General features: G+C 59.4%; 1 protein-coding gene across 1 annotated transcript; it reads right to left on the reverse strand.

Annotated features, from left to right (window-relative positions):
• Positions 1-6,031: 6,031 nt before the first annotated feature.
• Positions 6,032-20,410, reverse strand: DEF6 (DEF6 guanine nucleotide exchange factor). Its single transcript, XM_005447031.4, has 11 exons — positions 19,350-20,410; positions 14,146-14,286; positions 12,207-12,392; positions 10,118-10,345; positions 9,891-10,037; positions 9,607-9,715; positions 9,226-9,524; positions 8,526-8,692; positions 8,123-8,321; positions 7,599-7,689; positions 6,032-7,369 (listed from the first exon to the last, which is right to left on the reverse strand). The coding sequence occupies exons 1-11, from the start codon at positions 19,443-19,445 to the stop codon at positions 7,158-7,160; spliced, it is 1,875 nt and encodes a 624-aa protein (XP_005447088.3). The 5' UTR covers positions 19,446-20,410; the 3' UTR covers positions 6,032-7,157.
• Between the last annotated feature and the right edge of the window lie 2 nt (positions 20,411-20,412).

Raw genomic sequence — 20,412 nt, forward strand, 5'->3', positions numbered from 1 at the left:
ACTCCGATTTATGGGGCGGCCGCTGCTGCATCCTCTTTCCACGCTCAGATCCCTCTGCATCACCGCAACGGATGTTGCCCAGATCCTACAGCATGTCCAAAGCCTGTTTGCCTCTCTGCCCACCCACAGCCCATTCACAGGGGCTTTCCCAACACGTAGAGGCTCAACAGATCGATTCCTTCCCACAAGCACAATCGTCGCTCGCGTGCAGGAGGCCTCCCAGCACAGCTGTTGAAGGGGAAGGTGGCCAAGGCTGAGATAAACTACACCCGGACACTGTTTGAAGCCACGCAGACACAATACAGTCGACGACAGACAGATGCTTTGGAAAAAGCATAAATGGGATGGTCACAGAGGGTGTGTATTCTCTCCTGCTCCACTGACAAGCTGCATCTTCAGCTGCTTTTCCTCTCTGTGCCTTGATTTTCCCAGGCACACAAACACGCCTACCTCGTAAATGGGTTTTGAACCTTCATTCACTGGCTTCCGTAAATAGGTTGGAGGCTCTCTGATCATAAACAAATAGGGCTGCTCAACATCCCTTGAGGTGTGTCAGTAGCACACAAACTTTTGGAAGCATAGCAAGGCCAGGAGGCCTTTTGACCACACGAAAAAGGGGGAGGTCAAAATTCATCTGGGGAGGGAACAACAGGATCCTAGCGGGGTTATAAAAATAGAGCTTGGAGCTAGCCAACAAGGAAGGAAAAAACGCAACAGGTTGGTAGAACAAATGAGGCTAGGAAGCGGGGAGGTGAAAGGAAATTAGGTCTCTTGCTTCAAGGTCCCCGTCACCTACTTCTGCATGCTCAACCTTTCCACTAGGATTTTTTACAAGCGCTTTTAAAGCTAATTAAAAGTTACACTCAGCCAAGCCAGCATGCAGGTACCACCTTCCTGCATTCGGCTACGAGCGCTGGCAGCGCAGGGACAAGCCACTTCGTGCAGAACACTCAAGAGCTTTAGAGCTGCTGTTTAATAAAGGTGGCAGTTCCCCTACTTCATACGTGGGAAAACCACGGCACAAAAAGTAAACATCTTTCATCTGGGGATCTCAGGGGAAGCAGGAGCAGAATGTGGAGATACAAGGGATGAGAAAAGGACTCTCAGATCCTTTCTCCCCGAGCAACCCCCCCACCTGACGCACCCACTGATGGACCATCCTGACCCTCTTACTTCTCCTCCTTCCAGCCCCAGACCCCAGCAGTGCCCCTCACTGGTACCGTTAAAACCACAGGCAATTCCCCCTCTGCCTCTCACCCCCTGGGAGAGGGAGAAAGGCAGACTGTCCCCCCCAGCCTCCTCCGTATGGGCCACATCCTATCCTCTGTCTTCCCTGATTTCCCAAGCAGGAATGACAGCCCCGCACCCCAAAGTCAGCGATGTGTCCCTGCCCTCCCGGCCCCCTCCAAATCACACTGTCCCCCAAAGTCCCTTCCTACCGTCCTCATGCTCAGAGCCACGCCACCAGAGCTCCCTGTCCCCTTCCACCCCTCAGAAAGCCCCCCATGCACCCCATCTCCTCGGTCCTGCACCCCACAGAGAGCCCCCGTTCCCCAGCCTCGTCCCCCCACCCCCACAGCACAGCCTGCCCCTCCACCCCACGCCTGCCGCCCACCTTCCGTCCTCTGCACGGTCAATGTCCCCACACCCCCTGTCCCCCCCCATCCCCTGTCCCCCTCTCACATGCACACACTGCCCCCCCCCCCGGCCCCGCACACCCCCCCTGTCCCCCCTCACACACACGCTCCCTGTGCCCTCACATGTCCTGTCCCCCCTCACACACACACAGTCCCCCACACACCGCCTCTCCGTCTCCCCCCCCCTCTCCGCACACAACCCCCGTCCCCCCTCACACACACACCCTGTCCCCTCCTGTCCCCCTCACACCCCCTGTCCCCCCTCACACAACCCCTGTCCCCTCCTGTCCCCTCATACCCCCTGTCCCCCCTCACACAACCCCTGTCCCCTCCTGTCCCCCTCATACCCCCTGTCCCCCCTCACACAACCCCTGTCCCCTCCTGTCCCCTCATACCCCCTGTCCCCCCCTCACACACACCCTGTCCCCTCCTGTCCCCTCACACACCCCCCTGTCCCCCCCTCACACAACCCCTGCCCCCTCCTGTCCCCCTCACACACACCCTCGTCCCCTCCTGTCCCCTCACACTGCCCCCTCCCCTCACACACACCCCGTCCCCTCACACACCCCCTGTCCCCTCACACTGCCCCCTCCCCTCACACACCACACCCTGTCCCCCCTCACACACCCCCTTGTCCCCTCCTGTCCCCTCACACGCCTCCTGTCGCCCCTCACACACACCCCCTGTCCCCCTCACATGCCCCCCGTCCCCCCTCACACACACACCCCACACGTCCCCTGTTCCCTCACGACCCCCCACCGTCCCCACTGTCCCGCCCCGTGCCCACGTCCCCCCCGCGCCGCCCCGGCCCCCGCTCACCTCCCGCCGTGGCCCCGCTCCGGGCCCCGCCGCTCCCCCCCCGCCGCCGCCGCCGGCGGCGGCGCCCTGCTGCCCCCCACCCCCCTTACGTCACCCGCGCCCCGCCCTGACGCCACCGCAGCGCCCCAGCGCCCGCAGCCAATCACCGGCCGCCGGGAAGTCGTTACCCGCGTCACCACGGCAACGGCCCAAGCCCGCCCCCCACCCGCGGCGCCCCCTGGCGGGCGCGGACTACCCACCACCACCACTGCCCAGCGGGCGCGGGGCCTCATGGGAAATGTAGGCGCTGCTCGCGGGGCATGCTGGGTAGGGAGCGCGGCGCGGGGCAGGCGCAAAATGGCGGCGGGTGGCGGCTGCAGGAGGCGCTAGGACTTTCAGGGACCGGCCCCCCTCCGCACAGGGGGCGCGTCAGTAGGGCCTGCTGCCCCTAGGCGGTACGGCCCACCCTGCCCCAGTGCCTGCGGCCTGCCCTGCCGCGGCTCCAGGGACCGGGCCGCTGAGCCCCAGCCTCCCCCGGGGCCTTTGCTGCCGTGCAGGGAGAGGGGGCCATGGCTGTGCGGCGCGGCCAGGTGGGGGGGCTTGGTCCTGCCGGGACCAGCTTGTGGGGGCAGAGGGGACAGCAGCCTCCCGGGGGCCTCCCCACCGGTCAGTGGGGAGGTCAGGATCCTGACACTCCCGGGGTAGGCCCGAGGAGGTTGGGATCCCGGCCTTCCTGCGACAGGCCCGAGAAGAGTCCAGGGGAGTGCTGAGCGCCGTGTCACGGGCAGGGTGGCTCATCTGGGGGCCCGCAGAAACCAGGCCGGGCATGTGCTGCTGTGCCCTGGCCGGGCAGCCCTGCACAGGAACCCCCAGCAGTGCCCAGAATGGTCCGACCAGTGTGGGGAGGGCGCAGAGATGTGTCTCACACAATGAAACCGAGACCTGAGGTCTAAAGAGTGCTGAGACTGACATCAAATGATTAAGAGGTTCATAAAATCAAATGTATTGTTACGAGGTTTGACTTGAAGACAGAACAGATGAGTTGTGAGTGGTTAATTCAAGACACAAGCATTTTTTCCTATGGCCTGCTAAGGGCTTTGTTAAGCACCAGCAAGCTCTTTGTTTAAACGAGGGAACTACCACCACAAGATGGATGAGCTGACTGGAAGTTTACCACAAGAAGCACTAACTAGGGGAAAGCGAATTCTGGCAGGGGAGATCATGACTACTGACTCACTGACTGCCGACTCGAGAACCCCTCCCCCAGAACCCAAAGAGGGAGTTAAGACACCAGCATGTGAACTAATTAACGTGAGAAGCAAGAGAATTACTTGACAAAGAGGAAACTTGAGTATTAAGTAATGAAGGAATGATGTAATTTTTAAACCAATGAAGGATGATGTCTTTGCTTCCTGAACTGTATAAATAATGCGAAGTTCCGGCAATCAAGCTAGGCATTTGTGGGTGACCACCTGGCTCCCTACTTGGTACAAACTAGAAAAAAGGAATAGAAATACCTCAACTTGGTCTGGGAATTGGCATTGCAGACCAGGTAGCAAGCCCGCCTGCAGGACACCCACCACCAGCTCTGCCTGGCCAGGTGTTTTGTTGGACGCTTCGGGACCATCACGCCGCTCAAGGGTGCTGCGGGAGCCCTGGGGCTTTCCTCCCCTTCTCAGTCTGAGCCCCTCGCTGCTTGCCACCCCCCCAGGGCTAGATCAGCTGCCCAGTGGAGTCGCTGCAAGCCTTCTGCTGTCAGTGCTGTTACTCGAGGTTTACAATGGAGCTAATTTTATACCTTCACACCCTAGGTAAACCACAGCGTGGCTAATCTGATAAGTGATGTTATGTTTAAAAGGCACAGGCCCTGTTCCCAGTACAGTTACTCAAGGGAGCAGCACAGAGCTTAGGTGATGCTCCTCGGTAATGCAGATTAGCCACAATTAGCAATTGGCCTCCCAAAACCACGGATCCCTGGGGCCAGTGCGCCACAACAGCAGAGTTTGGGGCTGTGAAAGATTCATGTAGAGAGCAGCAAGGTCATACCTGCCTGCAAATGCTCATGCGCGTGATGTTACCCTGCAGACAGCTCCAGGAGGTTTCCCACAGGAGACCCCCACGCTGGTGCGGGGGTGGGATGGCGCCGCTCTTTCCCAGCGCCGCCTCCGTGAGCTCTCCTCGTGATCCTGCTGCAGTTTATTCTTAGAGGTGCCGGGGCGCAGGCTGACAGTGCGCATCAACTGCTGGACTTAAGTAAGCTCCAGCCCTCGGTTGGCCACTCCAGGAGGATAAGGCAGATCCGGGGCGCATCCAGGACTTGGCAGCAGATCAAAGGCAGGTGCTGACACCCGGTTCCGGCTGTTCCCTCCACTCCTGTCCTTGCCTGCGGCAATTAATGTATAGCTTTTTGCCGCATGGGAACTCAGCTCTCTGGAGCAGAAGCAGCGCTCTGGCGAGCTGCTTTAAGGAGGGACGAGGCAGCCCTGGAGCTGGTGGAAAGCGATGGCGCTGCCACGGGCAGGGATGCGGCCCCGCGTCTCCCGGGGGGTCGTGCACAGGATGAGAGCCCCTTGTGACAAGGCTGCGGCACGGAGCCCACAGAGACGGGTGGGGGATGGCCCCTCTTCCTCCCTGCCTTAGGTGTGGGCGTGGCACGCGTGGCACGTACCTGTTCTGGCGCCTGATCAGGGACAAGACTGAGCTAATGAAGCTAATGAGGGAGGATGCCGTCTCCCATCAGTGCATTTCCACCCAGCCCATTTCCTTCCCAGTAGAGACTGGTATTTGGCACCCTCACTGTTCTTGTTCTGCCTGCGGATTGCACACAGCAACGAGCAGCTTTGCCAGGGTCACCCCAGGAGGTGCAGCGGTTCATACCATGGCCCCCACACCCCTTGGTGAAAGACAGAGCCCCGGCCTCTGGTGCAGCGTCAGCAGAGCCCCAACCTCCAGTGCAGCGTGTTGGGAAGGCCTCACTCTACCAGAAAACCTGCGCAGAGCTGAGCGATCTCATGTCCCTGTGGACCGGCCAGGATGGAACAGGGCCAGGCAGGGACCCCAAAGGGCTGTAGGGGACATGCTGCTGCTCAGGACCACCCTCCTGCGTCCCAGTGCAGCGGGAAGGAGGAGGAGAGGCGGTGAATTTGACCTGCAGCCCCTGCAGGGCCAGGGCTACCACAGCTGTCACCACGAGGGCTGCAGCCGCCCGTTACCCTCTCTGTGTGTCAGCAAGGTTGCGTGGGACTGGGGCACGGGGCCATCCAGTCACCCTCATGGGCACAAAGAGCCACTTTGTCCTGGGGCAGCCGTGCCGCTCCGCTGGCACCCGCAGGAACGGCCTCTTGCGGTCGGGCACAATGAAAAATAATTGTGAAAAAGAAACGCTGTAACAACTGGGGGGGGCGGGGAAGAGCTGTGTGAGCAAAAGCTGAAAGCCGCAGGAGTAGGAAATAAGATTGTAATCTCCCTAACGAACTGCAGTTAATCAGCGTGAGCAACTGTGAACTGGGGTTTGATGCAGGGCTTGCTACTGGTGCCTGTTTCCAGATGGAACCCTTACGCGACGGGGGGCTCTGCGTACAATAAAGACCCCAAAGTCACCGGTGAACGGGACTGTATTGAAACAGAGGTACTTGGACAAACTAACCCCGGTGTCAGCACGTGTTGCTTTGCTTTGTTTTGTTTGGGGAGGTTTGCCAACAGACTTGGCTTTTGTTCTCAGGTTTTTTGGGAGCAAATTAGCTGGAGGAGCCAGGCCAAGGCCAGCGTTACGGGAGAGAGCTGCCGCATCCACTGGCTCCCGGTTCGGATGGCCCCTGGGAGTCTTTGCCGTTGCCTTCTGCGGGCTTGGACCAGACCCTGAGCCAGGACTCCTGAAACCGGGGGTCCTGCAGTCCAAGGGCAAAGACCTAAATGAAGCCCTGAGCACCTTTACCTTCCTGTACAAGCACTTAATCATACAGAGCTGTTGGCCCTCCCAGACGTTACCGCTGCCCCCCGGAGAGGAGCTCATCGTCTATGGCCAGCTCACCAGCATCTGTGTCCCCCTTGGGCCTCCGCAGACCAACCCAAAACCCACTGGTGGAGCCTCTTTCCATGGCTGGTGTCTGATTTCTTTTAACGGGCTGTTTCCCACAGTGGGAATCAAACCCCCACACTGCCAGGGAGGGAGGGCAGGGCCTGCAGGGCCACAGATGCGTGGGGAAGGAGGTCTCTGGGGGCCAGCAGCTCCAAAAGCTTTATTGCTTGTTGGTTTCTGCTAACATCTACGTGACCCCAGTGATTAACAGCCACCTTCAAGGAATGCACGTGTTAGCTAAGGACACCCCAGCCTTTCTGTGGGGGTGGCGAGGAGGCACCGCTCTGTCTGCCAAGGCTTGCCATGCACCCAAGGGCGCAGCCGGCGATGCAGAAGGGCCTGCTGGTAGAAACCAAAAGGGAACCGCAGCCCTCGGCCACGCGGTCCAGACCCACATGTGGGGAGACCAGAGGAGATGGCCCCGCCGCCTTCTCCCCAGCGGTGGGCTGGCTGAACCCCCTGGTGTGCAGCTGCGGCCCTTCCCTGAAGAAAATGGGGGCATCTCTGCCTTCTATGTAGTCATCTACAGGCTCTGGGCCGGTCCCCACTTGTCTCCGTCCAGAGATGGCCATATTGACCGTGTCCGCTCAGAGGGACGTGCTGGGCCCCCGCAGTTCCCCGCTGGGCTCTGCCATCCCGTGGGGCTAGTTGGTGGGCTCTGTGGCCATGGGGTCCGCATCCGGAGGTGGTGGCACGCCACTGTTCCCACCGTTGCTCACGTTTTCCTTGCCGTTGTCCGTTGTGGGGTCGCTGCCTTTATCCTCCACTTTCTGCTTGAGCTTGAGAGAAGAATCCCTCTGGGAGAGGAAGGGTTGGTAGCCAGCAAAGCCTCCTGTGCTCACGTTTGTACGCTTGTCTGGGGACAGGCAGAAGAAGGATTGTTTACCTGGGGTCCGAACAGACCTTTCGGCTAAGGGAAAGGGCTGCAGGGTCTCTCCTTGCCAGAAGTGTTGGGGTATCTTCTCTAAAAGATGGGGGTCCCCCCAGATGCCCCCAAAGAGGGGAAGATGGGTGGGAGGCAGGGCTCATGCCCCAGCCAGCGGTGCTCGGGAGGGGCAGGGAGGGTGTGATGGCCGGTCTCCTACCTCCAGGCCCGATGGGGTGCATCAGCCGGTTCATCTGGACGTTCCAGTGCTTGACGTTGGTGCTGGCCTGTCGCAGCTTCCGCTGGGCTGCCTGCGAGGGGGCGGAGGGGAGGGGTGAGCCAGCCGCCCCGCAGCCCCCCGCCCGGCACCGTGGGCGGAGGTTTCCCTTCCCTGGGTAAGCCTGGATCGGGGTCTCCCTCCGGATGGAGACGCAGCTCGCCCTCCTCCAGGTCTTCTACTCCTCCTCCAGTCCTCCCCCCTCCACACACTCCCAGTGTGGACATTGCTCTGGACAGCAGTGCTGTGTCCCCAGGGCAGGACGCACCTGTCCCATCTCAGCCACCAAATCCCCCCGTGCCTGCGCCTGGCACAGCTCAGAAAGCCCCCGAGGCGATGCCAGCTCGGTCCCCAAAGCTGTGGGTGGCCGTCCTGCCCGCCCCCCAAGCTGGGGGAGACTCAGGGAGGGCTGGGAAGTCCCCTGGGGCTGGCAGTGTGGAGCAATGTGGCACCGACGTGGCGCTCACCATGACGTCTTGGTCCACCCGCTGCCTGTTCACTCTCACTTCTTCCAGCTGCTTCTGTGCCTCTTCTAGACACTTGTTCTTGTTCTCCATCTCCTGCTTGAGGACTTGCTTCTCCCGCTGAGTTTTGATGATATACTCCTCTTGCTCCTCCTTCAGCTTCATCAGCTGCTTCAGCTTCTCCTCTTCCTCAGCCAGTAGCCTGTCAACAAAGAGCAAGAGCTGAGGATGTCCCTCTACCACGTCATCCACCAGCTTCCCCCATCCCTGCTGACATACTGGGAAGTCACCAGCACACCCCAGTACCTGGGGAGCACTGCATTGCCCTGGGGAGCGCGTGCCCGTGCCCGGAAGCTGCCCTGGGAGTGGGGCTGGTCGGGGAGGAGCAGGGATGCCCTGGTCCTACCTGGCCTGTGCGTATCTCACGGACTCCTCGTCCTGCCGTGCTTTCACCTCCTGCTGCAGGGCTTCCTGGAGACGCTCCTGCATGTCTTCCAGCTCCAGGATGCGCTTGCGCTGCCGCTCTGCCTCTGCTTCCTTCAGGACCATCTCTGCCTGCATGGAGGCGCGAGCCTGCGGCAGAGAGAGGAGCCATCAGCGTGGGCAGGTGGCAGAGCTGCTGCTGCCGTTCCTGGGACCCCCGTACCCCTGAGCAGATGGGGCCAGACATCTCCCACACCAGGGAAAGCCCACGGAGACAGTTCCAAAGCAAAGCCGATTCCTTGCTCAGGAGAGACACATTGCGTCGTTTGGAGCCAGCGCTGGCTGCAAGGTCAGAAATGGGCTCCGTGGCCATCCTGGCACTAGCACGGGCCTGTCACCTGCCCCCCAGCTGCACACAGCCCGGGGCAGGTTGTCCTCATCTCCTGCTCCTTGGGTGTCTCCTGCACAGCGGTACTGACCCCTCCACCCCTCGTCCCCAGGTCACACGCAGCCCCCAGGAGCCCAGAGGTGATGGGTGGCTGCAGCATCCTTGCAAGAGCAGGACACGCTCCTAAAAGCTCCCCCAAACCCCCAGGCTGCCAGGGGCAAGGGCAGGGGAAGGAAGCGTCCGTGCCACGAGCAACCCAGCCCTGTGGCAGGACACGTTGCGAGGAGGCACCCACCTGCTCAGCCTCCTGCAGCTGGATCTCCAGGGTCCTCTGCATCTCCTCATGCTGCTGCCTCCGCCGCTGCTCCTCCTCCTGCAGGAGTATCTCTGCCTGCCGCTGGGCCTCCTTCAGCAGCTCCAGCTCCTGCAGCTTCCTCTCCTTCTCCTCCTGGAGTTGCTTGAGCCGCTGCGTCTCCTCCTCCTTGGCCGCCTTGCGCTGCTCCCGTTGCTCCCGCTGCTCCCGGCGCTTCTGCTTCAGGTCTTTGTGCAGGGACTTCTTGCCCTCAGCCTGCAGCCGGATGGCCGTCTGGATGGCTGGGGAGGGAAGGGGGTGGTCAGCGAGGACACAGAGGGGGGCACAGGGAAGCTGGGGAGGGGGTGCAGGGTGGGCACGGACCTAGGGTCCACTCCTGGCGCTGCCGGGTGTCGGAGGCGCTCATCTCGTAGGTGCGGGAGGAGGTCTTCACGCAGAACATGCACCTCTTCCCATCTCGGTCGGGGAGCACCTGCAGGGAGAGGACCCAGGACGGCATTACTCCCCTGTCCCCCACCTCATCCCCATCTTCTTCAGCCAGAGGACCGGCTCTCCCATGCTCTTGAATGTGGAATTGTGTATTCCTGGGGGCTGAGGGGGATCTCCTGGGTCTCCCGTCCTCACGCTGAGCACCACCTGGGCCGTACCTCCACGCAGCAGTGCTTGTCCAGCGCGATGCTCCCCTTCTTCTCCTTCCGCTCCTCGCTCATGTAGTAGGACAGGACACTGGGCTTGAGCGTGAACCACCGCTCCGACCAGTTCCTCCTCAGCTGGCCCTTCTTCCAGAGGTAGCCCTGCGCCCGAGACACACAGGGGTCAAAACCAGGGTGGGGGCAGGGCAGAGCTTGTGCCCCAGGACCTGTGGGCTCCTTGCCTGTTTGAGCACGTCCTCAATGACCTCCTGGTACACCTCCTCCACGGCCATGCTGACGGCCTCCTGCTCAATGCCGCGCAGGAACCGCCCCGAGTTCACCATGTCCAGGAACTGCCAGACCGTCAGCCCCCCCTGCCCCTGCGGCTCCTGGGAGAGGTAGTCATCCAGCTCGCCGGAGTTCAGCTCCACGTTCATGGCCGTGCAGATCTTCTTCAGCAGGTACTCCACCTGTGGGGACGGGGAACTCAGTGACGGGGAGAAGCGAGGGCTGTCCCCACCCCACCGACCCATTTCGGAGAGCCCAAGCCCACATCTCTTTCCAGCCTGGAGACGCAGGACCCTTATCCCAGAGGCATCACCCTTGTGATGGTTGATGGTCAAGGCCAAGGTGCTCCAGGCAGGAGGCAGGCTCAGGAGGTTGGCGGTGGGTTAGAATTTGACCGCTGTGAGGAGTTTTTTCCTTTTAACCACAAGGCTGAGATGTTTGGGGCTGGTTTATCTGCAGAGTGAGAAAGCTCTGCCGAGTCGAGTTCATGGGGAAGAACAGACTGAGGCCGTTGCCCCCCACCCCCAGCCTGCAGGGCAGGTGCCTCAGACCACAGCCCTGACCTCAGCACCCCTCTGGTTTCCAGCTGCAAGCGTAAAAACACTGGGGGGGAGGAGAGGAAGAGGTCCCTATGGAGGAGATGAGCTTTGTTTTGAAACTGTAAATAGATAGCTTCAAAAAAAGAGCTGAAGTGGTTGACGTGATGATGGGAAGACTCATTTCAGCTCAAGTTTTGCTGCCAGCTCTCCTCTACCCACAACCTGGGGGACCAAGGAGGGTGGGTGGCCGCAGTGAGCCACGCAGAAAGGCAAAACACACCAAAGCCCTTGCACCCATCTGGATATTATTTTTTAATTTTTTTTTTACATCACCTAACTAGGAGAAGGGTAAGAATTTAAACGTAATTTATTTTTTCCTTTTTTTTTTTCTTACCCCCTAAACTGAGCCCTGTGATCTGAAAGATGATTCAGTTTGTCACGGTCTGGGGAACAGGAAAGACCTCTCCCAGGGAGCAGGAAGTGCGGTCACCCTCCTACGTCTGCGCAGTGCCACGCTGCTTGTCTTTTTTTGTCCTTTTTTTTTTCTTTTCACTTTTTCTGCTGATCTCAGGAGGTTGATGGTGTAGAAGCAGATGGCAGCTGCTAGCCCAGTCGAGCTCCTCCTGGCGAGGCCGCTCTGAGCTTATCCCTTCTCCCTCAGATCTGCCCAACTTCTCATGGGGGTTTGATCTGACCCTTGGAGAAGGGAAAACCTCCCCCTCCAAATGCTGGGTGGAATTTGGGGATTTGGAGATTACTACCAGAAGCTTTGCTGTGCCCTGGGTACCTTGCTTTTAACTCTCAGGATGCTGGGCACGGGGTGAATGCCTGGTGGCAGCGGGCATGGAGAGGGACAACCGGGTCTGCTCCACCGCTGCCTTTGTTTGTGTAGGACAGCCCAAGGGACACAGCCCCATCCAGCCTGACACCGATTTCATGGGGAGCGACCTCCCATTGCACCAGATTTTAAGGGTTTCTCATCATCTCCTCTTTCCCACCCATAAAAATCAGGAGTTCTCCTCCAACACCGTGCTCGACTCAACCCTTGGGTGAGATGCAGGGGCTTCGGGCAAGGGACCCGCCCCAGGAGCTGAGCTGCGGATGCTCCTTGGCTGCGGCTCTGAGAACTGGCACATTCATTTCAAAGCCGGGAAAAGAGCTCGTTGGTGTAGGCTTAGACCACGGAAGTGCAATACGGACCAGCCCACACCTCATTGTCCAAGACATCAGCATTTTGGAGGGGTCCTTCGAGCTGCTCCCAAGTCATCCCCTTCCCCCTGGGCAGCAGGGCTGGCCATGGGCCTAACAGGGGGTGTCCAGGGATGACAACCCCCTCATCCCACCCCTGTCTGCTCGCTCTCACACCCTGGAGCTCCACATCTTGCAGGATGTGATGGGACATGCCAGGAAGCGATAGTGGGATGCGTCATCCCCAAATGGGGCTCTGCCAGCACACGCAGCCCTGGGAGGATGGGGGTGGGGGGGCACGAGGGGCAGGTCCTACCTCATCTGGCACCATGACGAGAGGGTATTTGTCTTCAGACAGAAAGTTGAAGAGACACCAGAGCCTGAAGGCATCTTGGTGGGATATAACGCTATTCCCATTGCGGTCAGGCTTGTAATTCTTCTTCGCCGTCAGGGTCCAGCAGAGCTCATCAAAGTTTTCTTTGACAAAAGCACCTTCCTCCACCTGCAGGCAGGAGTTGAGGGGGTGAGCATGGTGCTGCAGGGCTACAGAGGGGGCTTCTCAGGGCGGGGAGCGCTGGAGGGAAGAAACCCTCACACCTGAAACCAAACCTCCTGTCCCTGCCGGTGAGAAGCACGGGGCGACCGGTACATGGGACACACAACCGGAGTGTAAGTGGGCGCTGCCCATTGGTGCCAGCACAGGTCAGGCCAGCAAGGCATCCTTTTATATATATATATATATAGATTTATATATATCTCGGGTATAGAAGATGCTACGGGACTGCTGCAGCACTGTGGCATGGCCATGGTGGCTCAGCCATGACCTGCCGGGCTTTGGAGCACATGTGGGAACCCCGTGGTGAAGCACCAGCAGGACCCCGTGGTGAAGCACATGCAGCATGGCATGGTGCTCTCCCAAGCCCACCTCCCCAGTGCCTCCATGGCTCCGGGTCATTCCCAGTACCCCCTTTGACCATGAAGAGGAACTGGGGCTCAGCGAAGGGAAGTGTTAGCCCACGGGCAGGCAGCATCAACCGCAGCCCCGCTGCCTGTCTGTGAGCTTCTGTGGCCACTCGCCCAGCATTGCTACTGGCTTCATGTGGCTTTTGGCCTGTTATTGGTGAACTGTGATGGGGACCAAGGGAGCCTGGCCACTTCTGGCTGCTCCATCCCAGCTGTGCGAGCTGTGTGCTGCTGGCACGAGGGCAAACTGCAGCCTGTGGTGGCCAAGCTGGAGAAAAAACTTCGGGTGGTGGAAAGCTGAAAGCCCCTCTTACTAGGAAAACCCACTTCCCCTTCTCAGGCTGCCTCTGGGATTTTATTAGCCATGGTAAAACCAGAAGAAGAGGGTTTAAAGGTCTTTTCCCAAAGAACTGTCTGGGAAACTGGAAGGATTTTGGCTGCTCCGTGCTGGAGCAAGCAGGCTGGGCTGACCTTGGGCAGCTGCCCCGGGCAGAGGGAGCCAGGGAAGACTGCCCTCGCTCACCACAGACCAGATCCCTGCAGCTGAGATCAGCATCCCTGGATCAAGCTGGGCAGCTCCTGAACCGCTCAGGGCAAGGCAAAGACCGGCACGGACGGACACCAGCACGGACACCGGTATGCTGGGAAAAGGCACGGCTCAGCCCTGGGGAAGCGGCAGGGCAGGGCAGGGAAGGGTTACTGCACCCAGCTCTGGGCCCCCCCTTCTTTCCAGCGCACAGTGGAAGAAAGTTGTCAGTCATTTTTCCTCTCCTCGCATGCCTGGAGGAAACACGCACCCAGCCGCAAAGTCTCGCTGCTGAGCCAAACAAAGGTGCCTTTGAGTCGAGTGGAAAAAAGGGAGAAAAGCCCCTGCCCGCCCCAGGCTCTGCTCCTGCCCTGGCACCTTGTCCTCCTCCCTCTCCTCCTCTTCACCAGCTGAGGTCACACCTCAAATTTGAACAGGGGTGGAGAGGAAAAAGGGGCTGATTTCTCTCTCCGAGCTCTTTAGGAAATGTGGGCAGAGATACACCTCCGTCCAGAGCCTTGACGGAAAGGGCTGACTTCATCCTTGCCAAGAAAACACTGAGGATTAAACATTTCCCACTCGCTGCGGCGTTCACCTGCGGGCTCCCCACCTCTCTATATCCTTTTTCCAACCACCGAGGCACAGGATCTCCGAGAGCGGAGGGAAGCAGAGCCGTGGGGGTCCCGCACGATGTGGGAGCAGACTGGGCACCGTGGTGTCCCCACTCGAGATGCAGCCGGTCGGGGGGGCTGGCGGAGGGGCTCACCTTGTCCAGGATGTACTTGTTGAGGTACGGCATGTAACCCTGGCTGGACACCGGCCCGTCGTCGTCATCGCGGAAATGCTCTTCCAGCGCCACGGGGTCGTGGGGGATGCACAGCACCGTGTACAGGTTGTGAGACAGCACCTGGCCGAGCACGAGGAGATGGTGAACAACCCCCAGCCCTGCCCCAGCGCATCCCCACGAGGCCACCCACCCGCCCGGGGACCCTGCCCTGCCCAGCATCACCTCCCTGCAGCCACAGCACCGAGGCACGGTTTGGGTTTGGCAAAGGGACAGCGGAATATTCCCAAACGTAAACCTTAGAGAATCATTTCCAAACAGGCAAAAATTGAGGATTTTTCCACATGAGGTTTTTTTTCTTGGCACACAGGGAACCCTTTTTTTTTTTTTTTTTTTTTTAAGAGCTGTTTCTAACATTACAGAGCAAACAGGACAGGACATGCTTTGATCTAGACAAGATGATAAGCCACCCCAAGCCATGCTGTTTGGCAGCTGCCCTTAGCAATTTCTTGAAAACATAACTGATGACGGCGCCCAGCGTGGCAGCGGTTGCTTTCTGCCAACGGGGCAGAGAAAGACACAAAGGTGAAAATAAGAAAAGATTTATAAGAAACTAAGAAAAGGTTTTTGTCTGCAAGGGAAGCAGATGATGGAGACCTGGAGACATCCTATCTCCAGAAGCACTCCGCCAGCGTCACCAACCAGCCTGTTTTTGTCCAAATCCTCCAGAACAAAGCGTGTTTTGAAGCTCCCAAATTTCCCACGTGCTGGACAGCCCACACCGCTGCCGCGCCAGCAGCCGGAGCCCGGAGCCAGGCTGCCCACGAGCACCAACAGCCTCTCCGGCTCACGGTGCCGGGCAGGTTGTCTGCTTGTCTTTCCCTCCCAGCAAGCAGGAGGTGGTTCAAGGAGCATCCCAAACGGATCCCCATGGCACCAGGGTTTGCAGAGATGGCTTGTAGGATCTGCAGATGCTGCTTGCCAAGGTTTCAGGAGAGGGGCTGGAGGAGCTGGTGCGCAGTATCCCTGCTCCTCTCTGTGCAGGACTGGAAATTTCCTCCCAGCGGGAGAGGAGCTGCCGGAGGCCATGCCGGCTGCTGCAGCTGGAGACGGTTCTTGCTCAACCAGATTTTCTTTCTCTTTTCCAGCCTCCGGACCGATGTTATCAGCGGGCCTCCACCCTGCGCTCCCACACAGCGGTAGCCCTGAGCGTTGCTGCCACGGCTGCGCTTTTTGGGGTTCAGTGTGGTCCTGGGGTCTGCACAGGGGTGGAGAGGGATGGAAGCACCCTGGGCATCCTCTGGGATAGCTAACAAATCCATCAGGACGGATTGAAAGTTTGGGAATCACATCCTGTTCCCCGTTTCCAACATAGGGCCTCGTTCCCATCTCTTACATCTCCTCTCACAGCACCCCAAAAGCCCTGGGGGGAGTCTTGCATGTGCCCCCCGCCATGGCCAGCACCCCGAGCCCCTCCATCCGCCCCAGCACGCTGCAAAAGCCCCTCCACTCACCGGAGCAGCCACCTACAGAATGGAAGTGGGGCAGGGTGGGGAGGAGAGCCCTGGCCAGGCTGGTGATGGGGCGCGTGGGGCCAGGGCTGCCCCAACCCCACAGAGAGAAGAGGTGAGAAGCCCCCTCTGGGCTCTGGAATGAAGGACAGGAGTGGAAAATAACAGGGGGGGAGAAGGGAAGGGATGCTCTGAGCGCAGTTTGGTGGCACAACCTTTCCCCTGTGGTGTGCAGGGGGTGGCTGGAGGGGGCTAGAGGTCTGCCCAACACCCCCCAAGCATCCCAAATCCCTCCGAGCACCAGCCCTGATGCTGTTTCTCCCCCCTCTCCCCCCGCTCCCCATCACCCCTCACTCCCACGCCTGCAGCCACTGCTGACAGCAGCTGGAGTCGGGGGTGGAATATTTAATGTGGCTGGAGAATGGCAGGCCCTCTTCTCCCCCAGGGAAGACGTCAGGGCTGATGCCAGGGCTGGGGGTGACCTTTCAGGCTGGAGCTTGGCTCCCCGTGTTAAACAGCCCAGTGGGTGGGAGCGGGGGGGCTCAGGGCTCCTGCACCATGCAGGGAGCATGGCTGCTGCCTCAGTTTCCCCATGTGCAAGCAGACTGGCCCTGCTGAGAAAAATCAAAGCTCCACCGGCACTGGGGGTGCAGGGAGCCCTGTCCCAGGGGACCCCCAGCAGCGGGAACCTTTCCCAGCTGTGAGGGCTCCTTCAGCTGCCTGTTTTCTGTAGCGAGGGGGATGCGAGCGGGGACGGCTGCCTCGCCACCCCATCAGCCAAGCCCCCTCGACTCAAGCCCAGCCCCAGGACCACCAGTTCCCGAACTCGAGGAAGGCTTTCCCCCCTGCTTGAACGGCTGAGCTGCTCGCAGACCCGTTACTGGCCAAACTGGGACCCACTGGCCTGTGCCGAGTGTATTTTGTGCATGTAACAAGCAGAGGAGCTTTCAGACCAAGGCAGGCACCTCCATCCTGCTGTGGGGGAGGGTCCATAACCCAGCTGTGCTGTGCCACCCCAGCCCCCCAGGCACCAGTTATACCCAGGGACCCACAAGGGCTACGCACTCTTTCTCAAAAAGCCAGCAAGAGCCACTCGCCTGCCATCTGCACCCCGAGCCTGCAACCCCACGCAGTGACAGGGGAATCCCTGTGCCCCCCGACATGAAGCCCGTCATTTAAACCGCCCCCCTCCCCCCCCCACCTCCTCCTCTCCACTCCCCAAGAGCTTTGCTGTCAGGGCAGCCTCAGGAGACAGAGCCCTTGGACCGCTCAGCAAACTGCTCCTCTCCCCCTGAAACAGGGGCAGGAGCGGAACAGAGGTGCCAGAAGGCCCTGGGACGGTGCTTTGTGGCTCCCACCCGCTGCCCTAGCTGGCCACAGCCCCCTGAAGGGCTCAGCTCTGCCCACCGGGGCCGCATCCCGCATCCCAGCCAGCATCCGCGGCCGTGGGGAGTAGCTCCCCCAGCTTGGCTGGGGAGGATGCAACAGCACCGAGAGGACACCCACTCATCCAAGAGCAGCGCTGGCGCGTGCCCACACTGGTGACAGAACTAGCCGACATCTCTCGACACGTAGCACCCCACCACCAGGCTGTCCTTCCTTCCTGTGCAGCTACACACCTACACGCAGGCAGACGCTGCGCTTGCTCGCCTGGGAGCGGCCATACAAGGAACTCAACCGCTGGACCCAGCGGCTCCCCACGGCTTTGCCATCACGCTTCGAAACGCCGATAAATTCACTTGTGCAGCTGGCCCGAGAGCGGGCGGAGGAGTTAAGCACCCAGCTCCCGTCGGGGTGCTGCTGTGTGCCGGCAAAACCCCAGCACAAGCTCTTGGGGCTGGTTTTGTTGCTGTCGCTGCAAACGCTGCGCACACCAGCCTTTCTCCCACCCTCGCTCATCATCCTTCTTGCAGCAACACGCCTGGGCGAGCGAGCAGAGCGCGCAGAGCGCAGCCTGGGGAGATTTCGGAGAGGGCACGGCGATTGTGGCTTTAACATGTTATAGCTCCAACCTGCAAGATCCTGGGGTTTTTCTGCATGGAAATAACAGGAATGCCGCTGCTGGCTCGTGTGGGCTGGGGCAAACCCCGGCCAGTGCTCGGCTTCAATGGGGGATGGAAACGCTGCCCCAGCCTCATGGTGGGCAGAAAGTTATCGTCATCAGGCTGCCCTGCCGCCCTCCCGGCGGGTGGAAAAGCGGCGAGAGGTGACTCTCCCCCTCTGAAATGTCACCCTGGGCAAAGCCACCATAGAGACACCGTCCCCAGCACCCCCACCGCCCCCGCACCAGGGTTCGAAGCTCCCCGGCCTCCCCAGCACAAACTCTCTAGGAAATCACCGTTAAAATTAGGGTCTTGGTGGCCTCAGCATTGTCGCCGGTGATAAAGATCTCACAAGATTAGTGCTGCACGTGTGCACGGCCGCTGGTTTTGGGGCCAGCAGCACACGTGGGCTGGGCTCAGGACCCAGGGGCCTGGTGCAGGGGATGCTAAGGGGTGCAGAGCAGCCCTTCTTGGGGACTAGCAAGGGGAATTAGGCTCTGGCTTGCTTTGGGATTTTCCTTAATTCCTTCAGCTATTTCCACAGTTTTAAGTAGGTGAGCGTGGCTCACAGGGCGCACATGCAATGAGGTTCTGGGGAGCAGCCAAAGCTTCTCAGCGGCTGAACAGGAGGAGCCTGGCTCCCGCTGCTTCTCCTCCTCACCCCTGCAAACAAAACTGAATTTTGGGGCAAAACATGCCCCCACTGCCAAGCCCAGCACCTTCCCTGCAGGCTGTCCTGCGGGAAGCCCCCAGAAGTAGAGGGAACGGAGGAAAAGAGGTTTCTTTGCAACATTTCTGGCAGGCTGGCGGCAGCTGCCGAGCCCTGACGCGACACCTCCCCGTGTTTGGAATGTTTCTAGCTCAGGTCTTCCCTCCGCACTGCAGCCCCCTGCTCCAACCAGAATTCCCAACCCTGGCACCAGCCTAAGAACAGGATGCTTACACCGCAACACAAAAGGAGTCCCGTCGTTTGCAAAGGGAAAAAAAAAAAGATAAAAATCAGTAATTACTGTCGAAGCTGAGGTGCAACCTGGCAGATTCGCCTGTACCCCATCTCGGAGGCAGACAAAAAGGTTTTTAAAGCCGTGATGGGTTTAAATGAAGGGCTGAAGGCAGGAGCCCTCTGTAAAGCTGCTAAGGAGGGGAGTGGGGGGAGAGGGGAAAGCAGAGATGGTTTTTAAAGTGCTGTTTTATTTCTGGCAAGATCAGTGAGTTTTCATTTAAAACCAGCCTGCCTCTACGTACCGAGCCGCTGGTTGAACAGGAAGAGAAATGTGGGTGCTCCAGCAAGCAAGAAAATATAAACCCAGTTTGGGCTGCTAGTTAGCCATAAAAAGCGTAAGAAACCGAAAACAACAAAAAATTCGATTGCACCTCATTTTCACCTACAAAATACATTTGAGCATTAACTCCCCCACTCTTTTTTTTTTTTTTCTAAAGGGAGATGAGGCAGAGCCAGAGAGCGTCACCAAAAACAGCGTAGAGGCAACAGCAAGGTCTTACTAACTGCAGTATTTCACAACTCCTCCGTGAAAACCCAGGAGAGATGCAAAGCATCCCTGGACCCGGTCTCCCTTCGCAGCCCACCCACCAGCCCGGCGCTGGGGCCAGCCGAGGCCCCTGGGGAACTCACTTTGAGCTGGGATTTGGAGACCTTGCCGCTCTTCTCCACATCCAGGGCGGTGAAGGCGTACCAGATGGACTTGAGCAGCTCCGCTCGCAGGTCCATGGCTACAGGCGGCGATGGCAGAGGCGGCTCTGTCGAGGCCGAGGATCCGGTTCCAGGAAACCGCCTGCCTCGGCAGCCTTGGGCGGCGGGGGGACGCGCGAAGCTGGAGCGCCATCTGCTTGGGCACACCCCAGAGAAGCCCACGGGTCACAGCATGGCCCCACGGGTCACAGCATGGCCCACAGGTCCCTGGGCTGCAGGGCTTTTCCCTGTCACCAAGGGATCCCCCACGCCGAGGGAAGCACAACACTGCCGGCGCGCAAACAGAACGAGGGCTGTAACCCTTCCTTAGAGATCAAAAGCTTGCTCGGCATTCGTCTTCTGCGGAGAGAAATCCCCTCCCCGGCTCCGGTGGCAGCTTCCTTTCCTGGGATTTAAATGCAGAGGTTCCCCAGTCCTGGCTTCAGCTGGGATCATTTTCTTCTCACAACAGGGTTTTGCTTTTGTGCCTTTTGCAAAGGTTCCAGCCCTGCTTGTTTTGGGATCAGCCACACCGAGGAAGGTGAGCAGCGATCGAGCCGGCTGCTGCCCTCCCGGGGCTCACTGCAAGCTGCTTGGGTAGATCCAAAAAATAAACCAGCTGATCGCCGGGAACCTGTGCTGCTGCTGGATTTACGGTGGGATGTGATAACTTTAAAGGTCTTTTCCAACCTTCTATGGTCGTCTCCACACTGGCTTTGTCCACAAACTGCCTGGGGCAGAGGCACGCAGCAGAGGGGCTGAGGAAGCCAGCCCAGGTCTCCCCCCCCCAGCTCAGAGGGTTGCAGGATGCGTTCACAGACACATTTTCTTGTATTGACACAATTCCCTGAATCTAGGCTTACAGGAGATCTTGGAAGAGCCAAGCCCTGATCTGAGATTCAAGACACAGCTCTTCACCCCTCTTAAGACACACACTGGGGGCTTTCAAGCTACACCTTGTCTTGCTCACAGCCGTCCTCAGCACTAATTTTTGGACAATCACTGC

The sequence above is a fragment of the Falco cherrug genome, chromosome 16 (assembly GCF_023634085.1).
Source record: "Falco cherrug isolate bFalChe1 chromosome 16, bFalChe1.pri, whole genome shotgun sequence".
Taxonomy (NCBI): domain Eukaryota; kingdom Metazoa; phylum Chordata; class Aves; order Falconiformes; family Falconidae; genus Falco; species Falco cherrug.